This window comes from Carcharhinus amblyrhynchos, chromosome 9, assembly GCF_965287045.1.
Source record: "Carcharhinus amblyrhynchos chromosome 9, sCarAmb.v2.hapA, whole genome shotgun sequence".
Taxonomy (NCBI): Eukaryota; Metazoa; Chordata; class Chondrichthyes; order Carcharhiniformes; family Carcharhinidae; genus Carcharhinus; species Carcharhinus amblyrhynchos.
This window is the reverse complement of record NC_137332.1, coordinates 102760514-102785276: the sequence shown is the minus strand read 5'-3', so window position 1 is coordinate 102785276 and position 24763 is coordinate 102760514. Positions and strand designations below refer to the sequence as shown.

Here is a 24763-nt window from a genome sequence, read left to right as displayed (position 1 = left end):
TACGTGGCGAAAAACTGCAGCAGGCGACGGTGCAGAGGGACCTCGGGGTCCTTGTGCATGAGTCGCAAAAACCCAGCCTGCAGATGCAGCAGGTGGTCAGGAAGGCAAATGGGATGCTGGCCTTCATAGCGAGGGGGATTGAATATAAAAGTAGGGAGGTCTTGCTGCAACTGTATAGAGCACTGGTGAGGCCACAGCTGGAGTACTGTGTGCAGTTTTGGTCGCTGCACTTACGCAAGGATATTTTGGCCTTGGAGGGAGTGCAGAGGAGGTTTACTAGGCTGATGCCGGAGTTGAGGGGGTTGAGCTATGAGGAGAGGCTGAATAAACTAGGCTTGTACTCGTTAGAGTTTAGAAGAATGAGGGGAGATCTCATTGAGACATATAAGATGATGAATGGGATGGATAGGATAGAGGTGGAGAGACTCTTCCCGCTCAGAAATGACAGTAGGACTAGGGGGCACAGCCTCAAAATAAAGGGGGGGTGGTTTAGAACGGAGTTGAGGAGGAACTTCTTCACTCAAAGGGTGGTGAATCTCTGGAATTCTCTGCCCGTTGAAGTGGTGGAGGCTGCCTCGCTAAATATTTTTAAGACGCGGGTTGATGGGTTTTTGATAAGCGAGGGGATTAAGGGTTATGGGGAGAGGGCCGGAAAGTGGAACTGAGCCACGACAGATCAGCCATGATCTTATTGAATGGCGGGGCAGGCTCGAAGGGCTAGATGGCCTACTCCTGCTCCTATTTCTTATGTTCTTATGTACAAAACCATGCTGTCTGTCGCTAAGAAGATCAGTCAGTTCGAAATGTGTATCGATCCTATTCCTAAGAATCTTTTCCAAAGGTTTCCGTATCACTGACGTCAACCTCACTGGCCTATAATTACCCAGGTTATCCTTGCTGCCCTTCTTAAATCCTGTGAGCCTTTCAGTCGCCTTCAATATCCACCTGTGATCTGGTTTGGCAAAGTCTCCCAAGCATTGCAAACAACAGTCCCACGTACAAATGAAAATTTCTCGTAAAGTAAAACAGGGAGTTAAGTGTCAATGCTGGTATAAGAAATCCTCATTTGTGCATAGGACTGTTGATTGTGGTGCTTGGGAGCGTTTTCTTGGATGTTGCTGCTGGTTATTGCAAAGGGTCAGGTTCAAAGAAACAGAGCTGGTCGCATAATATGGAAATCATGAATTTACACACTCGCAAAAAAAAGTTACAGTGTGAAGAAATTAAGTTCAGGCCTGGATTTTGCACTCTGAAGCCTGTGGGGACTTTTGGCAGGTCTGGTGGCACCTGATGCACCAATCAAGTGCCATTTCTACCTGACCAATCAGTGAGATTTTGATGCCTGCAGATGATGGTGGGCTGGACCCTGTAAGAGTCTGCTGCAATTTGAGAAGGGACCGAGAGGAAGGAACATGAAAGAAGCAAATGGGGATTGGAATGTCTGAGGACAAGGAATGGCTTGGAGCTGAGGGTGAGGGAGGAATGATCTGGTCGAGGAATCTCCCATAGGGGAAATCCCAAAAGTGATTGGGTTTAAGCCTCAAGTGGGGAGGAGATGGGGTGTCTGAATCAAAGGCCCATTCTAACTTTGTGCATTTTTTCTTAAGGTCCTGTGGCTTTGGACCTGCCTCTCATCCCGCTCTGTCAGTTTCAAATAGGCCTGTCTTCCCACACCACAACCACCCACTATCTGAACACCTCCCCAACCCCAGGCCTTCCCAATTCTCCCCGACCTGTGATCACGAAAACTCGCTTTCCTGTCTAGTTCCAGGACTTAGCTTCAATGAGTTCCTCTTCTGGTTGTCCTGGCAGCACTCTCAGGTGATAGGGCAGTGGCATTGTGGTTGCACACAGATCCAGGATAACACTCTAGAGTACAGGATTGAATCCCACCATGGTCGATGGTGAAATTTGAAGTCAGTAAAAGTCTGGAATTGAAAGTCTAACAATGACCATGAAACTATTGTCGATTTTCATAAAAACCTGTCTGGTTTTCTTTAGGGGAGGAAATCTGCTGTCCTTACCCAGTCTGGCCTGCACATGACTCCAGACCTACAGCAATGTGGTTGACTCTCAAAATGCCTTCTGAAATGGAGACCAAAACTGCACACAATCTTCCAGCTGTGGCCTCACTAAGGCTTTATATAATTGCAGCATGACATCCTTGTTCCTGCACTTGAATTCTCTCTCTCTGAAGGCCAATATACCGTTTGTCCTTTTTACTGCCTGCTGCACCTGCATACTTACCTTCAGTGACTGATGTACAAAGTCACCCAGAGCTCATTACACATTCCCTTCTCCTAATTCATGGCTATTCAGATTGTAATCTACCAAAGTGGATAACCTTGCATTTATCCAAATTCTACTGCATTTGCCAGTCATTTGCCCACTCATTCAACTTGTCCAAATCACACTGATGGATCTCTGCATCCTGCTCACTGCTCATCCTCCCGCCCAGCTTTGTGTAATCTGAAAATTTGGAGATACTACGTTTAGTTCCCTCATGTAAATCATTAATATGTATCTTGAATAGCTGGGATCCTTGCAATGATTCCTGCAGTACCCCACTAGCCGTTGCCTGCCATTTGGAAAAAGACCCAATTATTCCTAATCTTTATTTCCTATCTGCCAACCAGTTTTCCATACATCTTAACATATTGCTCCCAATCCCGTGTTCTTTTAATTTTCATGCTAATCTCTTATTTGGGACCTTGTTGAAAACCTTCTGAAAATCCAAATGACCCACATCCATTGGCTCCCAACACAAACTCATTACTACACGCACAGACATTTGTTCTTGCCCTCCTCAGACGCAACATCAGCCTTGCCTGGTGTCTGGACTCCAGCACTCACCAATGCCAGTACCTGCTGATCGTTCAACCAAGCATAGCCCACTAGCCCTCCTATCAGGATCTAAAGCCGATGAGAGATGATTACAGGAGCCGCTCCTTCCAAGAGTAAACCCTCCAAATGACTTGTCTAATGACCTCACCTAATAAAGAGTAAAAGTAAAGTTTATTTATTAATCACAAGTAAGGCATACGTTAACACTTCAATGAAGTTACTGTGAAATTCTCTCAGTCACCACACTCTGGTGACTATTCGGCTAAATGCACCTAACCAGCACATATTTCAGAATGTGGGGAGAAACTGGAGCATCTGGAGGAAACCCATGCAGACATGCGGAGAACATGCAGACTCCCCACTGTCATGACCCAAGCAGGGAATCAAACTTGGACCCATAGTGCTGTGAGGCAGCAATGCTCACCACTGTGCTGCCCGATGGAGATATATACAAGGATTTTGAAAAACTGGTGTCTTGGGCTGCCCAGAGGGGCTTCACCACAGGGTCGCATCCAGCACCCCAGCCCTACTTTGGGTGAGGCTGGCTTAATATTAACAAATTTGTTGCCAAGTGAGTTGTAAAATCTCTTCTATTTCCACAGAGCTGTCAGGAAAATCCAAAAAGCCAACCCCAGACTCTTTGTTAGATTATGATGGACTGTCTGTGATCGCTGCTGAGGAGAAACCACATCAGCTGTCTGAAAAAAATTTACTTACAGGTAAGAAACAATGTTAATTCAATATGGGCCTTCCTGATCTTGTGGGCAGGAACAGAGGATCAGGACCAATGTTCTCATGGGAGGAGGGGGTGGTGGTGGGGGATGGCAGCTAGTGCCGCCAGGGAGGGTTTAAACTAGAATGGCAGGGTTATGGGAACCTGAACAGGGAGACAGAAAAGGGAGAAGCAAGGATAGAAAAAAGAGACAGAAATGTAAGAAGCAAAAATGGAAGGCAGAAAAAAATAAGGGGGAAAAATATATGAGGCCAGATGCAAAATGAAGCTAAGATGATCAACAAGTTTAAAATGACTTGTCTAATGACCTGGTTTTGTGTCTTAATGCCCAGAGCATTCGTAAATGAACCACAGTGCAAATAGATAAAAATGGTTACGGTATAGATGCAATTATAAGGATATGGCTGCAGGTTTACCAGGGATAGGAACTGAACATTCAGGGATCTTCATTACTTAGGAACATAGGAACGTAGGAATTAGGAGCAGAGGTAGGAAAATTCAGCCCTTTGAGTCTGCTCTGCCATCCAATCAGATGATGTCTGATCTCTCCCTGGTCTCAAAATCCAACCCCCCCTCCCATTTCCCATATCTCTTTAACCCATTTTATTAAAATCAGAAACATATCTATATCCTTCTTAAAACCATTTAACGACTTAGACTCCACACGCTATGGGGCAGCGAGTTCCCCAAATTTACCACCCTCTGAGAGAAATAATTCCCCCTCATTTCAGTTTTAAAGCTACTGCCTCTCAACCTATACCTGTGACCTCTTGTTCTAGGTTGCCCCTAAGGGGAAACATTTGATCTACATTTGGTCTAGGAAGGACAGACTAAAAGGGAAAGGAGATGGGGTTAATCAAGGAGGAAATCAGTACAATAATGAGAAAGAATAATGGCTTAGAAAATCATGATATGGAATCTGTATGGATTGAGATAAAAAGATTAAATGACAGAAAACATTGTTAGGGATTGTCCATTGGCCCCCAAACAGTAGTGGAGATATAAGGGAAGGTTTTGAACAAGGAATCAGAGATGCATGCAATAAGGGTACAACTGTAATCACTGGTGACTTTAATTTACATATAGATTGGACAAACCAAACCAGCCATGCTTTGAGAATATGAGAGTAAAATTGCAAGGAACATAGAAACTGACAGTAAAATCTTCTATAAATATGTGAAGAGAAAAAGATTAATAAAGGCAAATTAAGGTCCCTTACAATCAGATGCTGTGGAAATTGTAATGGGGAAACAAAGAAATGGCAGAATAATTGATCATACACTTTGGTTCTGGCTTCATAAAATGGGGCACAAATAACCTTCCAGAAACGTTACAGAACCAAGGGTCTAGTGAGAGGGCAGAATTAAAGAAAATTAGTTTTAGTAAGAAAATGGCTGTGTAGAAATTAGTTGAGGTTAATGGCTGGCAAATCATCAATGTCCAATATTCTACATCCCAGTATATTAATGGAAGTAGCCCTGGAAATGTTGGTCATCTTTGAAAATTCTATAGGTTTTGGAGCAGTTCCTACAGATTGGAGGGTGGCAAATATAACCTCACTATTTAAAATTGGAGTTAGAGAGAACAGGGAGAGTTATAGATCAGTTAGCCTGACATCAGTAGTGGAAAAAATGCCTGAGTCTTTATAAAAGACACCATAACAGAATATTTAGAAAGCATTAATCGGATTGGACAAAGTCAGCATGGGTTTATGAAAGGCAAATCATAATTAACAGATTGCCTGGAGTCCTTTGAGGATGTGACTAGTAGACTAGATAAGAAGGAATCAGTGGATGTTGTGTATTTGGACTTTCAGGAGGCTTTTGATTAGGTCAATAAGAGGAGGTTAATGGGCAAAATTAAAGCACATGGGATCGGAGGTAATGTACTGGTATGGTTTGAGAATTGGTTGACAGATAGAAATCAGAGAGTGGGAATAAATGGATCTTTTTCCAAGCAGCAGGCAGTGACTAGTCTGTTACTGCAGGGATCAGTTCTTGGGCCTCAGCTCTTCACAATATAGCTAAATGACCTGATGGAGGGGAACAAATATTATTTCTAAGGGGGTGGAATTGTGAGTTTTGAGGAGAACTCAAGGTGATTTAGATATCTTGAGTGAGCAAACACATGACAGATGCAGTACAATGTGGCTAAATGTGGGGTTACACATTTCGGTGTGAAAAGCAGAAAGGAAGAGTGTTATTTAGATGCTGATATATTGGGAACTGTGGATGACAAAGGGATCTGGCTGTCCTTGTACATCAGTCAATGATAGTGGAGAGGTGGGTACAGCTAGCAATTAGGAAGGCAAATGATATGTTGGCTTTGATAAAGGTAATTTGGACTAGAAACATCAGCCCTTTTCTCTCATTACAGATGCTGCCAGACCTACTGAGATTTTCCAGCATTTTCGCTTTTAGTAAATGACACTTTGGCCTTCATTGCAAGACGATTTGAGTTCAGAAGTAGGGATGTCTTAGTGCAGTTATACAGGGTCTTGGTGAGACCATACCTAGAGGGCTGTGTGCAGTTTTGGTGTCCCTATCTAAGAAAGGATATACTTGCCATTAGAGGGAGTGCAGAGGATGTTCACTAGGCTGATACGGGGTTGGTGGGATTGTTCTGTGAGGAGCAATTGGTTCGACAGGGTCTAACTTCCCTGGAGTTTAGAGGATGAGAGGAGATCTGATTGAAAAGTACAGAATTCTAACAGGGCTGGACAGACCAGATAGAGGGAGGATGTTTTCCCTGGTTGGGGAATCTAGAACCAGGGGTCACAATCTCAGAATACAGGGGAGACCATTTAGGAATGTGACGAGGAAAAGTTTCTTCACTCAGAGAGTGGTGAACCTATGGAATTCTCTACCACAGAGGCCAAGCCACTGAATGTATTCAAGAAAGATATAGATAATTTCTCAGATTTTAATGGCATCATGAAATATGGGGAGAAAGCAGGAGTATGTCATTGAGATAGAAGATCAGCCATGATCATATTGAATGGAGGAGTAGGCTTGAAGGGCTGAATAGCCTACGACTACTCCGAATTCTTATGTTTCTTTGTTTCTGTCCCTTTGGCTGATGAACTCAGATTTAAAACACCCCATGTGCTCCACTTCCTAGATAATCCCGTGATCCCAAAGATACCCTCGCGTGAATACTTCCTCGTCAAGGAGGAGATGACCTGGGGTGAGGCCCAAGATCAGTGTCGGAATAGATACACGGACATGCTCACCGTGCAGAATAACGAGGAGAACAACATAGCCTCCAAACTGCTCAACATGGACGAGCCAGCCTGGATTGGACTTTTCAACGAGCACCAGGCTGAGTACAGCTGGATGTGGACCAACGGGGAATCAGCCTCATTTTTCAACTGGGACAGTTACTACCCGATGGATTTTGCTACCATGTCTGTCTGCGTCATTATTGTCAATGGGCGCTGGAAGGACATACCCTGTGACTTTAAGTTCTCCTTCATCTGTTACTCAGGTAAGCAGTCATTTCAAATCCGTGACAGCATGCGACTGGAGTCTTGGTGTTGATTTTCTCTTTGGTTCCGGTTTCTCGTGTGTAACATTCCTAAGACTCTGCGCCATTTGCAAATCATCACTAGCAAGTTTGATACACGCAATGCCTTAAGTCACACTAGGAACTGAACAATATTATTCACTTCAGCTCTAGATAGGGAGGTAAACTTCAGGCTTTGAGTTTTTTTAAGTTTTGACTTCCTTAATAACAAATTCCTGCACTTTCCCAATGACTGATTTTGGGATAACTGGCACTCCATTCCCTGATTTCTGTCTTCCTCCTTTCATGCACAGTAGTGTAACATTTACCACTTTTCAATTCACTGGGACCATTCTAGAATCAAGGGAATTTTGGAAAATCACAGTCAGAGTTTTCACTATCTCTGCACCTATCTCTTTTGGAATTCTCGAATGAAGATCTTCGGGCCCAAAGGATTTGTTAGCCTTTAGAGGCTTAGGTTTCTCCAATACCTTATCTCTGCTTGTATCAACTTTTATTACCTACTCTGGTTATCTTCTGGCTTGTGTCTGCTATTGCGACAAGAGTCACAAATTTGTTCAATGCTTTTATCATTTATTTATACTTCATGATATTTTTTCTATCCCTGCCTCCAAGTTACCACTATTTGCTTTAGCTACTCCCTTCCTTTTTACATATTGCTATTAGCCTGTTGGGCCTTTCCTGATAGATTTAGCCTTGCAATTCTGGTATGGTCCTTTTAAATAATTTCTTCCACTCCTTTTGCCAATGATTTTTATCTCTGTTTAATGATTTACAATATATAAAGTGATTGAGAAAGCAAAGATGTGGAGGGGAGGTGATGGCCTAGTGGTATTGTTGCTAGACTATTAATCCAGAAACTAAGCTAATGTTCTGGGGCCTTGGGTTCGAATCCCGCCAATGTAGTTGGTAGAATTTGAATTCAATGAAAAATATCTGGAATTAAAAGTCTAATGATGTCGGAAAAACCCATCTGGTTCACTAATGACCTTTAGGGAAGGAAATCTGCTGTCTTTACCTGGTATGACCTACATGTGACTCCAGAGCCACAGCAAAGCTGTTGAGTCTCAACTGCCTTTTAAGGGCAACCAGAAATGGACAATAAATGCTGGTCAGCCAGTGATGCCCATATCCCACAAATAAATAAAACAAAAGCCGGCCATTTGAAACATAGAAGTCTTTATGTTGTTGCACAGAAAAGCCAGGAGCAGTCCAACAGAGGCTCTATTCATCACACCAGCTATGACCTGAAGACATAGTTAATGGGCACAGGGGTAGTTTTGATTACAAGCATTGTCGCAGGGATTAATGATATCTGGGGGTGTGGGGATTAAGTGAGAAGGTGGAGTAAAGATAGATGATCAGCCATGCTCTCATTTTGGCCTTCTCCTGCTCCTGTATCAACGCTCCTTAACTATCACTAGGTCAAACTCCTGGAACTCCCCCTCCCTTAGCAGCACTGTGGATGCACCTACCTCTACATGGTCTGCAGCAGTTCAGGATGGTGGGTCACCACTACCTTCTGAATTAGCGGGAGAAGGTGGACAATAAATGCTGGCCTTGCCAATGATGCCCACATCCCATAAAAGAATTTAAAAAATGGTTATCATGCTCTCATTACAGAAATGTCTTATGCTGCTCCACCTGATACTCTTCTGATATATTTAGGAGCAGTTTATGTTCTGCCTTCACAAATCTGTCCACCCATTTGCCCATTGTGCGCATGTTTTACGAGGGATATTTGTGACAGCTGTGCTTCTAAACGAATCTTCCGCCCCGATTTCAGAGTAACAGCGAGTGCTCGGCCCCCTGCTCAGGAGGGGAATAAGCAGACGGAGGATATCGTGGGTTTCTCAGAACTTCCCTCCAAGCCCTGAGAAGAGTTCTTGATGAACGCTCCCTGCCCTTGGAAAAACGAATCCCAATTCTTTGAAAGTTGTGCTCCTTGCCTCAGCCTCCTCGGTCTAGCCTCCATGATTGCGGGATTGCCACCAGCTCCACCCGGAAACTGACCATCTGCCGACAAAGTGACATTTTTATTCCTCGTGCCTCTCAATGGCCACCAGACAGACTTGTACATCAATGCTCGTGCATGAATTCAGCCACTTAAGTGAACAGTGCTGGACTCAGTTGACTCTTGCAGCCAAGTTAACGTGTTGGATGAAAATCTGGGTGTTTGAACTAAGCTCCAGGAATGTGATTTTCGTCGAATTATGAGCATACAAACAAGGAACAGGAGTAGGCCATTCAGCCCCTCAGGCCTGCTCTGCTATTTAATAAGATCATAGCTTATCTGATGGTAACCTCAAATTTGCATCCTGTCTCCTCTGATAACCTCCCAGCCCCTTTTTTACCAAGAATCAATCCAAATCTGCCTTAAAAATATTCAGCGAGTCTGCTTCCAAAACCTTTTAAGGAAGAGAATTCTAAAAGTTCATGACCCTCTGAATACGAGAACGTTTGTTCTTTTCTTTCTTCTGTCCTGCCAGCACTCCCAGCTATCATGGTGGGAGTGACACCCAGAGAGGGTGATGGGGAGGTGAGAAAGTGGGGGTTGGGATGGGCAGGCGTCCCTGGATTACTAGTCTGGCAACTTTACCACCACCTCCCCATTACATTGAACGTAGAACAAAGGAACAGGTCATTTGGCCCAAGTGGACCATATACTCTACATGAGTCTCCATTTTCTCTCACTCTTATCAATTTCTTATTTGCCCCATGTGTTCATCTAGCTTCTTCCTAAATGCATCTATGCCAGTCATTTCAACCACTCCATTCTCCCCAGCCAGCTCCATATTCTGTCCTCTATCTAGATAAAGGAATTCCTCTTGAGTTTTCCATTAGATTTATTTGTGACGATTATTATTGATAGCCCCAAGTTCCATTATCCTGTCAGTAGAAACCTCTCCTCTGTGTCTACCGTACTGAGCCCCTGCATATCTTTTCAGCTTTCTGTAGGGCTATCTCATACTCTTCTCTTTTCTGGAGATAGGAGCCTTACCAGTTACTTGTCTGTCTGTCTTAACCCTTCTCCAACACCTATACATATTTTTTGTAACGGAACAGGGCATGGTATACCACGATCCTCCATATTACTCAGTTCCACTGTTGCTGTAGAATCGGGCTGCCCACCCCAATATTTGCAAGGTAGGGGTCTTAACAAAATGTCCACCCAGACCTTAACTGGCGTTCTTCTTAGTAAGCCTATGCTTATAAAATTAATTGCCTTGCTAACCAACCTCTGCTGTTTTGCTTTATGGTTGACCACTGTTAAAGTTGCAGTAGCAACACACTAACTTGGACCAAATAATGATGTGCCTGCACCACTGACCAACTTGCCATATAAATTTCAATACCGATGTGATGCCGGATATGTTGGTCCAAAGACTGGTGGTGGGATCATACCAAAAAGTGTGTCCTTCTGGCTGCTTGTGATAGCAGAATGCAAACTTTACTCAACCAGCCAGTTCTCAGCACATAATGCCCAATTTTAAATGTGTATCCATGATTGGATAATGCTGAACAATCCTGAGTTTGCTAAAAATAATCTCCAGAAGCTGCTTATGTTCATTTGTATCTGCAACCAAAAAGAACAGGTCGAGGCTTTGTACCTCCTTAAAATTGAATGATAGTTAGGGCAATAGTTCCTTGGTGAATTCTCCATGGCAATGATTCAACCAATCAGAGGCGACTTATCAAACAATCAGCACCCTTTTCTTATCCAGTTAAAAACTGATGCTCCTTTTGAAAATGGTTAAAGGTTGTTGGGATTTAATTTCCAAAGTTGAACACAGCTTGTGCTGCATTCTTGTGGTCCTAAAGTGTATTTATTGCTGAATCAATATGCTAAGTGTCACTTCATTCTCATGGAAATGCATTGCTCCAACCAGTCTCAGTCTCGTAAAACTGCCTTAATAAAGTTGTCGGGTGAAGGGCGAGCTGTGTCAATTCCTTTGTCTCCTTCCAGAACCTTGAAACGCAGTTGGACGGTGGGATAAAGTGGTGGAATTTAATGTTGCGAGGGGCACAAGATTGGGTAGTGGCAGATCGAGTGCTGCATTAAGCATACGGCCCAATTTCCATTAATGCAATCAACCAGTCACATTGAAGTATTCTCATGTCAGCAAACTAGGGACTGAATTTTGCACATCTATACAAAAATATTACAGGGAAAGGACTGGTCAGGCCTGACATGTGAGATTAAGGTGGAAGCTGAAATATGAACAAGTTATATGGAAGGTATTTTGAAAGTATATAATCAGTTTAGCATAATGGAGTAATTTGTCATTCTACAAATAGTTTTTCAGTGCCAAAGAAGTTGGTCAGTAATTGTGAACTTGCAAACTGTCCCATGGTAATACAGGGAGTTGGCTTTGGAGGGGGCAGATGGCTGATGAATGACTGAAGGTCTGACTGATGCAAGAGATTCCATTTGAAGAGATTCCACATCAGTGCTGAAATATAATGCTTTTGGAGGGCAAAGGCTCATGATTGGACAGAGGACATTTACCTTCACAACAACACCACCTACACAACAACACCACAACCACTGCTTTGCATTTCACCTCCAACATAGAAATCATCTCGGGAATTTCACTAGAGTATTTATCAAATTGTAAAATTAATTTAAAGTTTACAGGCTTCGGGAGGTTTCAGTTCCGGGATTGAACAACCATCCAAATATGCAAAACCAGCCAATTTAGATATGATTGGTGGGAATGAACCAATTGGCTGGTGGAGCTTGTCGTACCAATCAGGTGCCGATTCAAGCAGACCAATCATGAGGTTCTGATGCCTGTAGGGGGCAGGGCTGTGGTTTATAAAAGGAGCCGTGCTGGAAGCTTCTGGAGAGGTTGAGAAGAGGAAGGGGTGTGAATAGCGAGGACCAAGAAGTCAACATGGAAAAACCCTCTATTTTCCTAAACTCAGCTAAACATCCACGAACAACATCCCATAGCTTTCAATACTATAAACAAAATCTAGAAATAATTACCACACTCAGCATTTTATCTCTTTGGGAATTTCTCTTGGCATAGAATAGCAACATCTCGCAGTTCAGCAGGAGTCCCCAGGTTTGGGAGTGAACAAAGTTTTCCTTAATGTAAGATTCTATCCACTTGCTTTAGATCCACTCTTTACATTCCCTCCATTGGAAGAAAGTTCCAAACCTTTATCATCCCATGTGAAAAGAAATCCTGCCTAATTTTTCTTTGTGGTTATGTCCAGGTTAGACACACCTGGAACTGAAGCCTTGTGCCCAATTCTGTGATACCACACTTTAGTAGGTAGGAAGGAGATTTACTAGAATTACATCAGATATTTAGGACCTTCATTTTTCAGAGTAATGTGAGAATGCACCTAAGTGCATTGAATTTAAGATTGTCAGCTGAGCCCATAATGTAGCTTGTAAGAAGTGACATACATTCATCCACAGAGCACCAGCTCTCCGCAAACAAGAGCAACATGCCCAAAGTGTACATCTTTTCTTTAATTATCTAGGATTTGGGGAGCCTGTCATGCTCCATTGTTTCCTCCATGGCAACACTTCGGCCAATCAGATTTGCCTTGCCAACCAATCAGCACTGATATGTGCTGTGGTATAAATGGTTGTGATGGATTGAAATTTGGCATTCTTGCATTTGTCCTGAAGTGACAAATGAGCAATGTCATGGTTGTGCATCTGTTTATTCAGAAAAGATGGGATTATTTCCTTAGAGCTGAGTAGGTTAAGGGTATTTTTTATATACATAGGTGTCAGAAATCCTGGGTTTTGAGACAGTAAGGAAGCAGAAATTCCCATTAGATCTAGAATGTCTGGTTGGAAGAGCAGATGCAATAATAAATTATGAAGATAGGGACTAGGAAGAGGTGTAGGCCACTCGTATGCCCTCTCTCCACTTCAACCTCACATTCCTGCCAATCCTCCGATAGCCTTTCTCTAACTCTGCCTAAAAAAAAATTAAAGTCTCTGCTTCCATTGCCTTTTGAGGAAGAAAGTTCCAGAGATTCAGCACGCTTTGAGAGAAAGTATTACTCCTCAACTCTGGTTTAATTGAACAGTCCCTTGTTCTTAAACAGTGACCCCACAAGAGGAAGCATTCTCTCCATGTCCACTCTGTCAATACCCCTTAGGGTCTTAAAGGTTGCTCTTCTAAACTCTAGTACATACAAACCTAACCTCTTCAACCTTTCCTCATAAGCCACCCAGCCCTATCTCTGGTAGTAGTCGAGGAAATCTTTTCTGAACTTCTTCTAATATATATTCCTTTCTAAAAAAAATTTTTCCTGCAATTGTTAAGAATATGTCAGCTAATATTTCAAAGGTTCAGGTTTTAGCACACTGGCCTTTAAGTTTGGTGGTCGTGAGCTCAAATTTCAGTGCAAAACCCTGAGCCCAGAGTCTAGGATTCACCATACCAAACCCCCGCCGTCCGCAATGCCCACCCACACTGGAATACCGAGGGGACTCTGTGCTGCACTGCCAGCGATGCTGCTTTACAGGGTGAGACATTATACCCAGGGCCCCAGTGGAGGTGAATGTAAAAACGTATCCAGTTGTCAGGAAAAGCAGTGTACCAGTACAGAATCCGTAACATCAGTCATTCAAAAACAAAAAGGAAAACAGAGCAGGCATCACAATTTGATGTCTGTGCTGATTGGCTGCTGCACACCTGACATTGCCAGCTTGGCTGTGCTTCAAATTTGACTCAAGGCATCCTGGGTTTGACATAGATGCTGATCCCCATCACTGGGGGGAGGGAATTGGGGTGTTTCATTCCCGTGAAATCTCGCAGGGGATAAGACAATGGACGGAGGACTTGGATATGAGCATACGGTGCATGCACAACATGTGCTGTGGGAATGGCGAGTGCTGTGGTCTTTGATGTTAGCCTTTTAATTAATCACACTGGTGAGGTGCCTGAAGATTGAAGTTTGGCAAATGTTGTGCCTTTGTTTAAAAAGGGCTGCAGGGAAAAGCCTGGGAACTACAGGCCAGTGAACCTCACATCTGTAGTGGATAAGTTATTGGAAGGTATTTTGAGAGACAGGATCTACAGGCATTTAGAGACACAAGGACTAATTAAGGACAGCCAGCATGGCTTTGTGAGTGGAAAATCATGTCTCACAAATTTGATTGAGTTTTAGAAGGGGTAACCAAGAAAGTAGATGAGGGCAGTGCGGTCGATGTTGTCTATATGGATTTCAGCAAGACCTTTGACAAGGTACCACATAGTAGGTTGTTGCGTAAGGTTAAATCTCATGGGATCCAGGGTGAGGTATCTAAATGGGCAAAAAATTGGCTTCTTGACAGAAGCCAGAGGGTGGTTGTAGAGGGTTGTTTTTCAAACTGGAGGCCTGTTTCCAGTGGTGTACCTCAGGGACCAGTGCTGGCTCCACTGTTATATGTCATTTATATTAATGATTTGAATGAGAATATAGGAGGCATGCTTAGTAAGTTTGTAGATGACACCAAGATTGGTGGCATAGTGGACAGTGAAGAAAGTTATCTCCGATTGCAATGGGATCTTGATCAATTGGGCCAGTGGGCTGACAAATGGCAGATGGAGTTTAACTTAGACAAATGCAAGGTGATGCATTTTGGTAGATTGAAGCAGGGCAGGACTTACTCAGTTAATGGTAGGGCGCTGGGGAGAGTTACAGAACAAAGAGGTCTAGGGGTCCAGTTCATAGCTCCTTGAAAGTAGAGTCACAGGTGAACAGAGTGGTGAAGAAGGCCTTTGGCATGCTTGGTTCCATCAGTCAGAATATTGAGTACAGGAGTTGGGATGTCTTGTTGAAGTTGTACACTTGGAACACTGTGTGCAGCTCTGGTCACCCTATATAGAAAGGATATTATTATTTAAGAGTGCAGAAAAGATTTACTAGGATGTTACTGGGACTTGATGGTTTGGTTTATAAGGAGCGGTTGGAAAGACTGAGACTTTTTTCTCTGGAGCGTAGGAGGCTGAGGGAGATCTTATAGAGGTCTATAAAATAATGAGGGGTACAGATCAGCTAGATAGCCAATATCTTCTCCCAAAAGTCAGGGAGTCTAAAATGAGAGGGCATAGGTTTAAGGTGAGAGGGAAGAGACACAGAAGTGTGCAGAGGGGCAATTGTTTCACTCAGAAGGTGGTGAGTGTCTGGAACAACCTGTCATAGGTTGTTGTTTGTCCATCGTCGTAGATGAGGACCTTGACACCATTAGTCATTTTGAGGCTGGATGTGATGTGTCCGAAGATGACTGATCAGGCTAATTCGGGCACGGAATGTCCTGGCACATATTGGACAGATTGTGTGGGCACTGTAGTTGTTGCGCTGGTGGCTCTGGACTTGCGCAGCTCACGCTTAAGTTGTGCTTCAGCAATACACCTTGATGATGGTGTCGAGACTAGCACTTGATTTGGATTAAAGTGAGGGAGAGTTGCACAGCATCAGCCTCACTCTCTCTTCCCAATTCCCATCTGGATCCAGTGGCAAGACAAGAGTCAAAACAGCTGGAGATGAGACTAGGTGCAGTGGATGACCAGGACATCTTCTGTATCCTGTCCTGCTCTTTGCGTTCCATGACGCTTGCATAGACCACCTTCTTGGCCGTTGGACCTTCCATTGGTCTCGTCAGCTCAATCTGCTGGAGCCTGTCTTCACATGCTGAGAAAGACATCTCCCTATCTCACCAAGGGTTGAGACCCCTCAGCTATCCTCACCTAGTTTAGCCAGCTTGTAGAAGCCATTGCCTGGGGTATGGCCGCTGTCACATGCAAACAGCTACGGGGAACAACAGGTGAGAGTTGACTGCCAGGTGGGGACAAAGAGTGGACAAACCGCCCTGAAAAGGGCGTGATATGTTCCCCCAGCAGAGATTCTACCCCTCCCTGACACCCCATACATCCTGATGTAGAGATGCCGCCGTTGGACTGGGGTGAACACAGAAATCTCACATCACCAGGTTAAAGTCCAACCAATTTATTTGAAAGTAATCCCACAAGCTTTTGGACATGGCGTTTTTCGTCAGGTGTGTGGAAGGAACCTTCCGTACACCTAACGAAGCAGCATTGTTTCCGAAAGCTTGTGGGGTTACTATCAAATAAATCGCCCCATACACCCTACCAGAAGTAGTAGTAGAGGCGGGAATATTGTTGCCTTTTAAAAAGCAATTAGATAGTTACATGGATAAGATGGGTATAAAGGGATACGGACTAAATGCAGGCAACTGCGATTAGCTTAGGAGTTTAAAAAAAAGGGCATCATGGACAAGTTGGGCTGAGGGGCTTGTTTCCATGCTGTAAACCTCTATGACTCTATGACAAGTTTATCCTTCAAGTAACCAGACCAAGTCTTCAACTGTTGTTTTAATCAAGCTATATAGCTTGGACACTGGAAAGTCATAGGTCACAGTCTGTAATTAGCTGGAGTGCAGATTTCAGAAATGCACAATTATAGCTTCAATTTAATTACAAGTAATTACTCTATTCCAATCACATTTTAGAAGTTATATCTATCCATTCTGAGTTAAGAACATAAGAAATAGGAGCAGGAGTAGGCGATCGAGCCCTTTGAGCCTGCCCCGCCATTCAATAAAATCATGGCTGATCTGAAGTGGATTGGTTCCACTTACCCGCCTGCTCCCCATAACCCTTAATTCCCTTATTGATCAGAAATCTATCTACCCATGACTTAAACATATTCAACGAGGTAGCCTCCACCACTTCAATCAGCACAGAATTCCAGGGATTCACCATCCTCTGAGAGAAGAAATTCCTCCTCAACTCTGTTCTAAACTGCAGCCCCCCGCTCCCCCCGCTACTTATTTTGAGGCTGTGCCCTCTAGTTCTGGTTTCCTTTCTAAGTGGAAAGAATCTCTTTACCTCTACCCTATCTAGTCCCTTCATTATCTTGTAAGTCTCTATAAGATCCCCCCTCAGCCTTCTAAACTCCAACGAGTACAGGCCCAATCTACTCAATCTCTCCTCATAAGCTAACCCCCTCATCTCCGGTATCAGCCTGGTGAACCTTCTTTGTACTCTGTCCAAGGCCAATATATCCTTTCACAAATAAGGGGACCAAATCTATACACAGTACTCCAGTTGCAGCCTCACCAGTGCCGTGTACAGTTGCAGCAAGACCTCCCTGCTTTTAAATTCTATCCCCCTCGCGATAAAGGCCAACATTCCATTCGCCTTCTTGATCACCTGCTGCACCTGCAGACTGAGTTTTTGCGATTCGTGCACGAGGACCCCCACGTCCCTCTGCACCGCAGCATGCTGCAACTTTTCACCATTTAAATAATATTCCATCCTACTATTATTTCTTCCAAAGTGGATAACCTCACATTTGCTAATGTTATACTCCATCTGCCAGGTCCTCGCCCACTCAATCAGCTTATCCAAATCTCTCTGCAGACTTTCAGTGTCCTCCACGCAATTCGCTTTTCCACTCATCTTCGTGTCATCAGCAAACTTTGTTACTCTACACTCGGTCCCCTCCTCCAGGTCATCTATGTATATGGTAAACAGTTGAGCCCCAGCACCGATCCCTATGGCACGCCACTAGTCACCAACTGCCATCCAGAAAAGCGCCCATTTATTCCAACTGTCTGCTTCCTGTTAGATATCCAATCGTCAATCCACGCTAACACTTTCCCCCCAGCCTTTTCCTTCTTAAATGTCTGATACCCCTGGATATTCAGTTCCCAGTCCCGGTCACCCTGCAACCACGTTTCTGTAATGGCCACTAGATCATACCCATTTGTGCTGATTTGTGCCATCAACTCATTCACTTTGCTTCGAATGCTTCGTGCATTCAGGTAAAGTGTCTTTATGCCATCCTTTATCTTGACCCGATTTGTAGAAATGCTACTAACCTCTCCCGTACCCTCTACTCCTTTAATTAGTGGAATGTCCTCAACATTAACCTGCACTCGTACCTTCTCTTTTACTTTTGATTTTGTAATTCCCCATATCCTTGCACCCTCCCCCCCCCACTAATTAGTTTGATTAATTGATTAATTAATTGAGTTATTGATTAAGGTTACATCATTCCGATATTAAAACCAATCACAATCATCTTATGCTTGCTTTATTATAATATTCAATCATCGTTACAGGTTATCATTGTCCCAGCCTGTTCCTGTATCTGCATATTTTTTCCTGTTACAGATGTCTGATTTAATGAATTTTCTCAGACTAATGGCCTCGGTGGTTATCTGTGAAGACTTCATAAGAAGTCTTTTTTTTCATAGTAGCTTATGTGATTTTTAAAATTGTGTGATTATTAACCTTTTCAGTGAGAGTTTTACCATCCAGTGTAAGGCCTTAACCTTAAATTGCAGATGGTTTTGGAGTTGTAAATCATGATTTGGTGAACACCCACATTTACACGATAGAGGGGTCACAAATCATATAATCCCCACAGTGCAGAAAGAGGCCATGCAGCCCATTGAGCCTGCACCGTCCCTGCGAAACAGCATCCCACCCAGGTCCTGTCTCTCACCTATCCATGTAACCCCATGCATTTATCCATAGGTAATCACACCTTTTGACACGAAGGAGCAATTTATCCACCTAACCTGCTCATCTGCTTGGGAGGAAACTGGAGCACCCAGAGGAAACCCATTCAGACAGCTGGAGAACGGGCAAACTCCCAAGGCCAGAGTTGAACCCGTGTCCCTGGCATCATGAGGCAGCAGTGCTAACCACTGTGCCACTGTGCAGTCCAAATCATGGGCTTGATTATATATTTTTTCCTTTCCAACACACCAAAAGGGTTTAATACAGGCACCTCCAGCCTTTTCACTCAAGGGAACCACATATCCTCACTTTTCTCACTCAAGGGGCCAGTGGACACATTTTGGAAAGTTAAGACTTGGTGCAGGAATGAACCGAATCTCAAAAATAAAGTTGGGCTTTTAAGGAACGAAACCATTGATGAGCACAAATACAACAAAGTCTTAGCAATAAATTGTTAAGCTAAAAAAAAGTAAGTAATAAAGATAAGCAGACTGTGAGACGATCAGTCTGTGTGGGGTGAGTGGGTGTGTGTGGGTGTGAGCATATGCAGTGGTGTGTGGTGGTGAGAATAAACGAGAAACCTGAGATTAGGTGTCAGACAATCCCTCGCACTCACCCCGCTCACTCACTCAGTCCCTCATTACCACCCACTCACCTGCTCCCACCAACACACACACTTGCAGATTGACTACCAGCCATACATTCAATGCTATAAACACAAATACATACTCACTTATTCATGCGGATGCAGACACACACGCACATGGACATGGACACACACACACTCACTCCTGGGCTGCTGGGGTGCCATGATGCGGAGGTGCCGGCGTTGGACAGGGATAAACACAACAAGAAGTCTCACAACACCAGGTTAAAGTCCAACAGGTTTATTTGACAGCATTAGCTTTCAGAGTCTGAGGCTCCTTCATCAGGTGAGTGAGGACTTGTGCTTTCAAACAGGTCATATACAGACACAAACTCAATTTACAAGATAATGGTTGGAATGCAAGTCTTTACAGCTAATCAAGTCTTCACGAACTAATTCTCACTAACCGCTCTGGCTGGTGACAATACACGTCTCTTTAACCTGTGCTTGGTCCTCTCTCCACTCACATTGTCTGTACCTTTAAGACTTGATTACCTGTAAAGACTCGCATTCCAAACATTATCTTGTAAATTGAGTTTGTGTCTTTACATGCCCTGTTTGTGAACACATGTCCTCACTCGCCTGAAGAAGGAGCCTGAGACTCCGAAAGCTAGGGCCAGATAAACCTGTTGGATTTTAACCTGGGGTTGTGAGATTTCTTACTGCTGGGCTGACCAGAGGGCTCATCGTTAGGTCACATTCGTCACCAGACCCTTACTGGGATGAAGCTGCTTTAATATTAACAAATATATCAATATATTGTCAAGTAACATGCATGCCAGGGGCTCTGTTTTTAAAATCTCTCTATTTCCGCAGCTCTGTCAGAAAACGACAAAGTGACAACTCCAACCACGTCAGACGATGATACATTGCCTGCAATCAGCGTTGAGGAGCAATCATATCTGCTGTCTGAAAAGAGATCACTCGCAGGTAACTAGGAATCAATCTCGGACCTGATGAGATTTTCCACCTTTCACTGTTTTTGTTTCAGAATCTAGCATCAATGCGTCTCTTCTGTCCATTTTCACAGCACCAAAGAAACCCTACAGTGCAGAAAGAGGCCATCTGGCCCATCGAGTCTGCACTGACCACAATCCCACCCAGGTCCTACCCCCATATCCCTACACATTTACCCACTAATCCCTCAAACCTATGCATCTCAGGACTCTAAGGGGCAATTTTAGCGTGGCCAATCAACCTAACCTGCACATCTGTGGGAGGAAACCGGAGTACCGGAGGAAACCCACACAGACATGGGGAGAATGTGCAAACTCCACACAGACAGTGACCCAAGCCAAGAATCAAACCCAGGTCCCTGGAGCTGTGAAGCAGTAGTGCTAACCACTGTGCCACTGTGCTGCCCATGGATGAAGCCCAATTTAAAACATCTAATGTTCTCCCACTCCCTAGGTGAGTCCCCAATTACCCCGACGTCCTCAGGCCGGGAGTACTTCCTCATCACGGACGAGATGACCTGGAGCGAAGCACGAGATCAGTGTCGGAATCAGTACATGGAGCTGCTCAGTGTGAGTAACAAGGAGGAGAACAACATTGCTGCCAATCTTCTCAGCCTGGACGAGCCAGCCTGGATTGGACTGTTCAATGAACACCATGCTGAGTATAGCTGGATGTGGACCAACGGGGAATTAGCCTCATTTTTCAACTGGGACACTATCTACCCAATAGACTTCACCACCATGTCCGTCTGTGTCATTATGGTCAATGGGCTCTGGAAGGACGTGCCCTGTCACTTGAAGTTCTCCTTCATCTGTTACTCGAGTAAGCAGTCATTACAAAGTTACTGCATGTATAGGTTGGCATTTTCTGAGTGCTGCCAGTGTCTTGCTCTTTGGTACCGATGAAACGTTCTCAAGAAGCAATGGCAACCCTGGCTGGTGAGTGGACCACAGGATTGGACCTCCTCCATCTCCAGTGGGCCAGGAGACTGAAATTGAATAAGATTGAATATATTTAATGCATGCCAAATATACCATAGTACATTATACAAAATGTTTAATCCTTATAATTTTTTGATTCCTGGAATGGCAGGTCTGTCATATGAGAAGAGATTAGGTTGGTTAGAATTATATTCACTGGAGTTTAGAAGAGCGAGAGGGGACCTCATAGAAACTAATAAAATTCTAACAGGATTAGACAGGGTAGATTCCAAAAGAATGTTCCCGATGATGGGGAAATAAGAACATAAGAAATAGGAGCAGGAGTAGGCCATATAGCCCTTCGAGCCTGCCCCGCCATTCAATAAGATCATGGCTGATCTGTCGTGGCTCAGTTCCACATTCTCGCCCTCTCCCCATAATCCTTAATCCCCTCTCTTATCAAAAACCCATCAACCCGCGTCTTAAAAATATTTAGCGAGGTAGCCTCCACCACTTCAACGGGCAGAGAATTCCAGAGATTCACCACCCTTTGAGTGAAGAAGTTCCTCCTCAACTCCGTTCTAAACCGCCCCCCTTTATCTTGAGACTGTGCCCCCTAGTCCTACTATCCTTTCTGAGCGGGAAGAGTCTCTCCACCTCTATCCTATCCATCCCATTCATCATCTTATACGTCTCAATGAGATCTCCCCTCATTCTTCTAAACTCTAACGAGTACAAGCCTAGTTTATTCAGCCTCTCCTCATAGCTCAACCCCCTCAACTCTGGCATCAGCCTAGTAAACCTCCTCTGCACTCCCTCCAAGGCCAAAATATCCTTGCGTAAGTACGGCGCCCAAAACTGCACACAGTACTCCAGCTGCGGCCTCACCAATGCCCTATACAGCCGCAGCAAGACCTCCCTACTTTTATATTCAATCCCCCTCGCTATGAAGGCCAGCATCCCATTAGCCTTCCTGACCACCTGCTGCACCTGCAAGCTGGGTTTTTGCGACTCATGCACAAGGACCCCGAAGTCCCTCTGCACCGTCGCCTGCTGCAGTTTTTCGCTACGTAAGTAATAGTCCTTCCTACCATTATTCCTACCAAAGTGGACCACCTCGCACTTGCCAACATTAAATTCCATTTGCCAGTTCCTGGCCCATTCGCCCAGCCTATCTAGATCCTTCTGCAGACTCTCCACACCCTCCGCACAATTTGCCGTTCCACCAATCTTGGTGTCATCAGCAAATTTTGACACCATACACTCGGTTCCCTCCTCCAGATCATCTATATAAATGGTAAATAGCTGAGGCCCCAGCACCGACCCCTGGGGCACTCCACTAGAAATGCAGAAGGAGGGGCCATAATTTGAAATAAGGGGTAAACCTTTTAGAACTAAGGTGTTGAGAAGTTTCTTCACCCAGAGGGTGGTGAATGTGTGGAATTCACTACCACAGAATGAAATTGAGGCCAAAACGTTTTCTGATTTCAAGAAGAAATTAGATATTGCTCTTGCGGCTAAAAGGATCAAGTGGTATGGGGGAAGGGGGGATCAGGATATTGAATTTGATGATCAGCCATGATCAAGATGAATGGCAGAGCAGGCTCAAAGGGCTATGTTGTTCAATCAGTGTGATGACATAACTATTTTAGCTGACCTAATTCATTACTATTACAAACAATTCTTAATATCTAAACATGTATCTTGGTTTGTGGATTTCAATCAACTCTCCCATGTCCAGATGTCTGATTTAATGACTTTACTCAGACTAAGGGCCTTTAATAAATAAACTAATATTCTATGGTTTGCTTCCCTGAAACAATGGACACACTCAGAGGTGTGGTAAACTGCTTAGCATATGAGTTAGTGAAGTAATGTAAAGTTAATTTTTGGTCACATTCACACTGTGATGAAGCTACTGTGAAAATCACCTAGTTGCCACACCCTGGCGCCTGTTCGGATACACCGAGGGAAAATTTACAATGGGCAATGCACCTAACCCACACATCTTTGGTCTATGGGAGGAAACTGGAGCACCTGAAGGAAACCCATGCAGAAACAGGGAGAATGTGCAAACTCCACACAGATAGTGACCCAAGCAGGGAATTGAGCCCAGGCCCCTGGCACTGTGAGGCAACAGTGTTAACCACTGTGCTACTGTGCTGCCCCCACCTGGTTCCATCTAGTAAAGTAATTACCAATCCTCGTATTCTATGAGTCCTACAGGGATGTCAATCAGCGATGCCCCATGCAAATCCTGGGGATTATCACATTGACTCCCTCACTCACTCAGTCTCTCATTATCACTAACCCACCAACTCCCATCCACACGTGAGATGCACGATAGAGGAGAATTTCACAGTAACTTCATTGCAGTGCTAATGTAAGCTCTACTTGTGGCACAGTGGTACAGTGGTTAGCACTGCTGCCTCATACCATAGGGACCCGGGTTCAATTCCCAGCTTGGGTCACCTTCTGTGTGAAGTTTGCACATTGTCCCCATGTCTGCATGGGTTTCCTCTGGCTGCTGCTGTTTCCTCCCACAGTCCAAAGGTGTGCGAGTTAAGTTGATTAGCCATACTAAATTGCCCCTTACTGTCAGGGGGACTAGCTAGGGTAAATGCTAGGGATTATGGGGACAGGGCCTGGGTGGGATTGTGGTTGATGCAAACTCAATGGGCCAAATGGCTTCCTTCTGAACTGTAGGACTGTATGATCTATGAAATAAACTTTATTTTAGGGTCTGTTGTTAAAATCTCTTCTATTTGTGCAGCTGTATTGGAAAAGCCCAAAACAACAACCTCAACCATATTAGATGGCTCCCTCCGACGAGGGAGCGAGCTATCTTGGATCTGGTGTTATGTAATGAGGCGGGTAGAATTAGGGACCTTGTGGTGAAGGATCCTCTTGGAAAGAGTAATCATTGTATGGTGGAGTTTCTGATGCAGATGGAGGAGGAGAAAGTGGGTTCCCGGACATGTGTCCTTTGTTTGAACAGAGGGGAGTAGATAGGATGAGAGAGGAATTGGCGAATGTTGATTGGGGGAGCGCATTGGAAAGTAGGTCTGCTGAGGAACAGTGGAGGATCTTTAAGGAGATCTTTCTTGGTGCTCAGCAGAAATTTATTCCGATGGTTAAAAAGGATCATAGGAGGAGAAATAATCAGCCGTGGATAACGAAGGAGGTAAAGGAAAATGTTAAATTAAAAGCGGATGCATTTAGAGTAGCTAAGAGTAGTGGGCGAGAAGAGGATTGGGAGAGGTTTAGATATCAACAAAGAATGACAAAGAAGTTGATAAAGAAGGGTAGGGTAAACTATGAAGCTGGGCTAGCGCTTAATATAAAAAAGGACAGTAAGAGTTTTTATAAATATGTAAAAAGGAAGAGGCTGACTAGGGTGAATGTTGGACCCTTAGAGGATGAGAGGGGGGACTTAGTGGTAGGGGATGGGGAAATGGCTGAGGCCTTGAATAACTTTTCTGTTTCGGTCTTCACGGAGGAGGACGTGAATAATTTGCCGGGTGTTAGCGATGGAAAGATGGTAGGAGTGGAGGGCCTGAATGACATTATTGTTACTAGAGAGACAGTGCTCGAAAGACTGGAGGGACTGATTGTGGACAAGTCCCCA

At 44.1% G+C, this 24763-nt stretch overlaps 1 protein-coding gene across 1 annotated transcript in view; it reads left to right on the top strand.

Moving 5' to 3' along the window:
- Positions 1-24763, top strand: part of LOC145348669 (macrophage mannose receptor 1-like) — a 109149-nt gene that overhangs the window by 70374 nt on the left and 14012 nt on the right. The window contains exons 11-14 of the mRNA XM_080196833.1: positions 3447-3563; positions 6698-7063; positions 20075-20188; positions 20669-21037. Of these exons, the coding sequence (XP_080052959.1) occupies positions 3447-3563; positions 6698-7063; positions 20075-20188; positions 20669-21037 (966 nt within the window). The remainder of the gene's footprint in view (positions 1-3446; positions 3564-6697; positions 7064-20074; positions 20189-20668; positions 21038-24763) is intronic.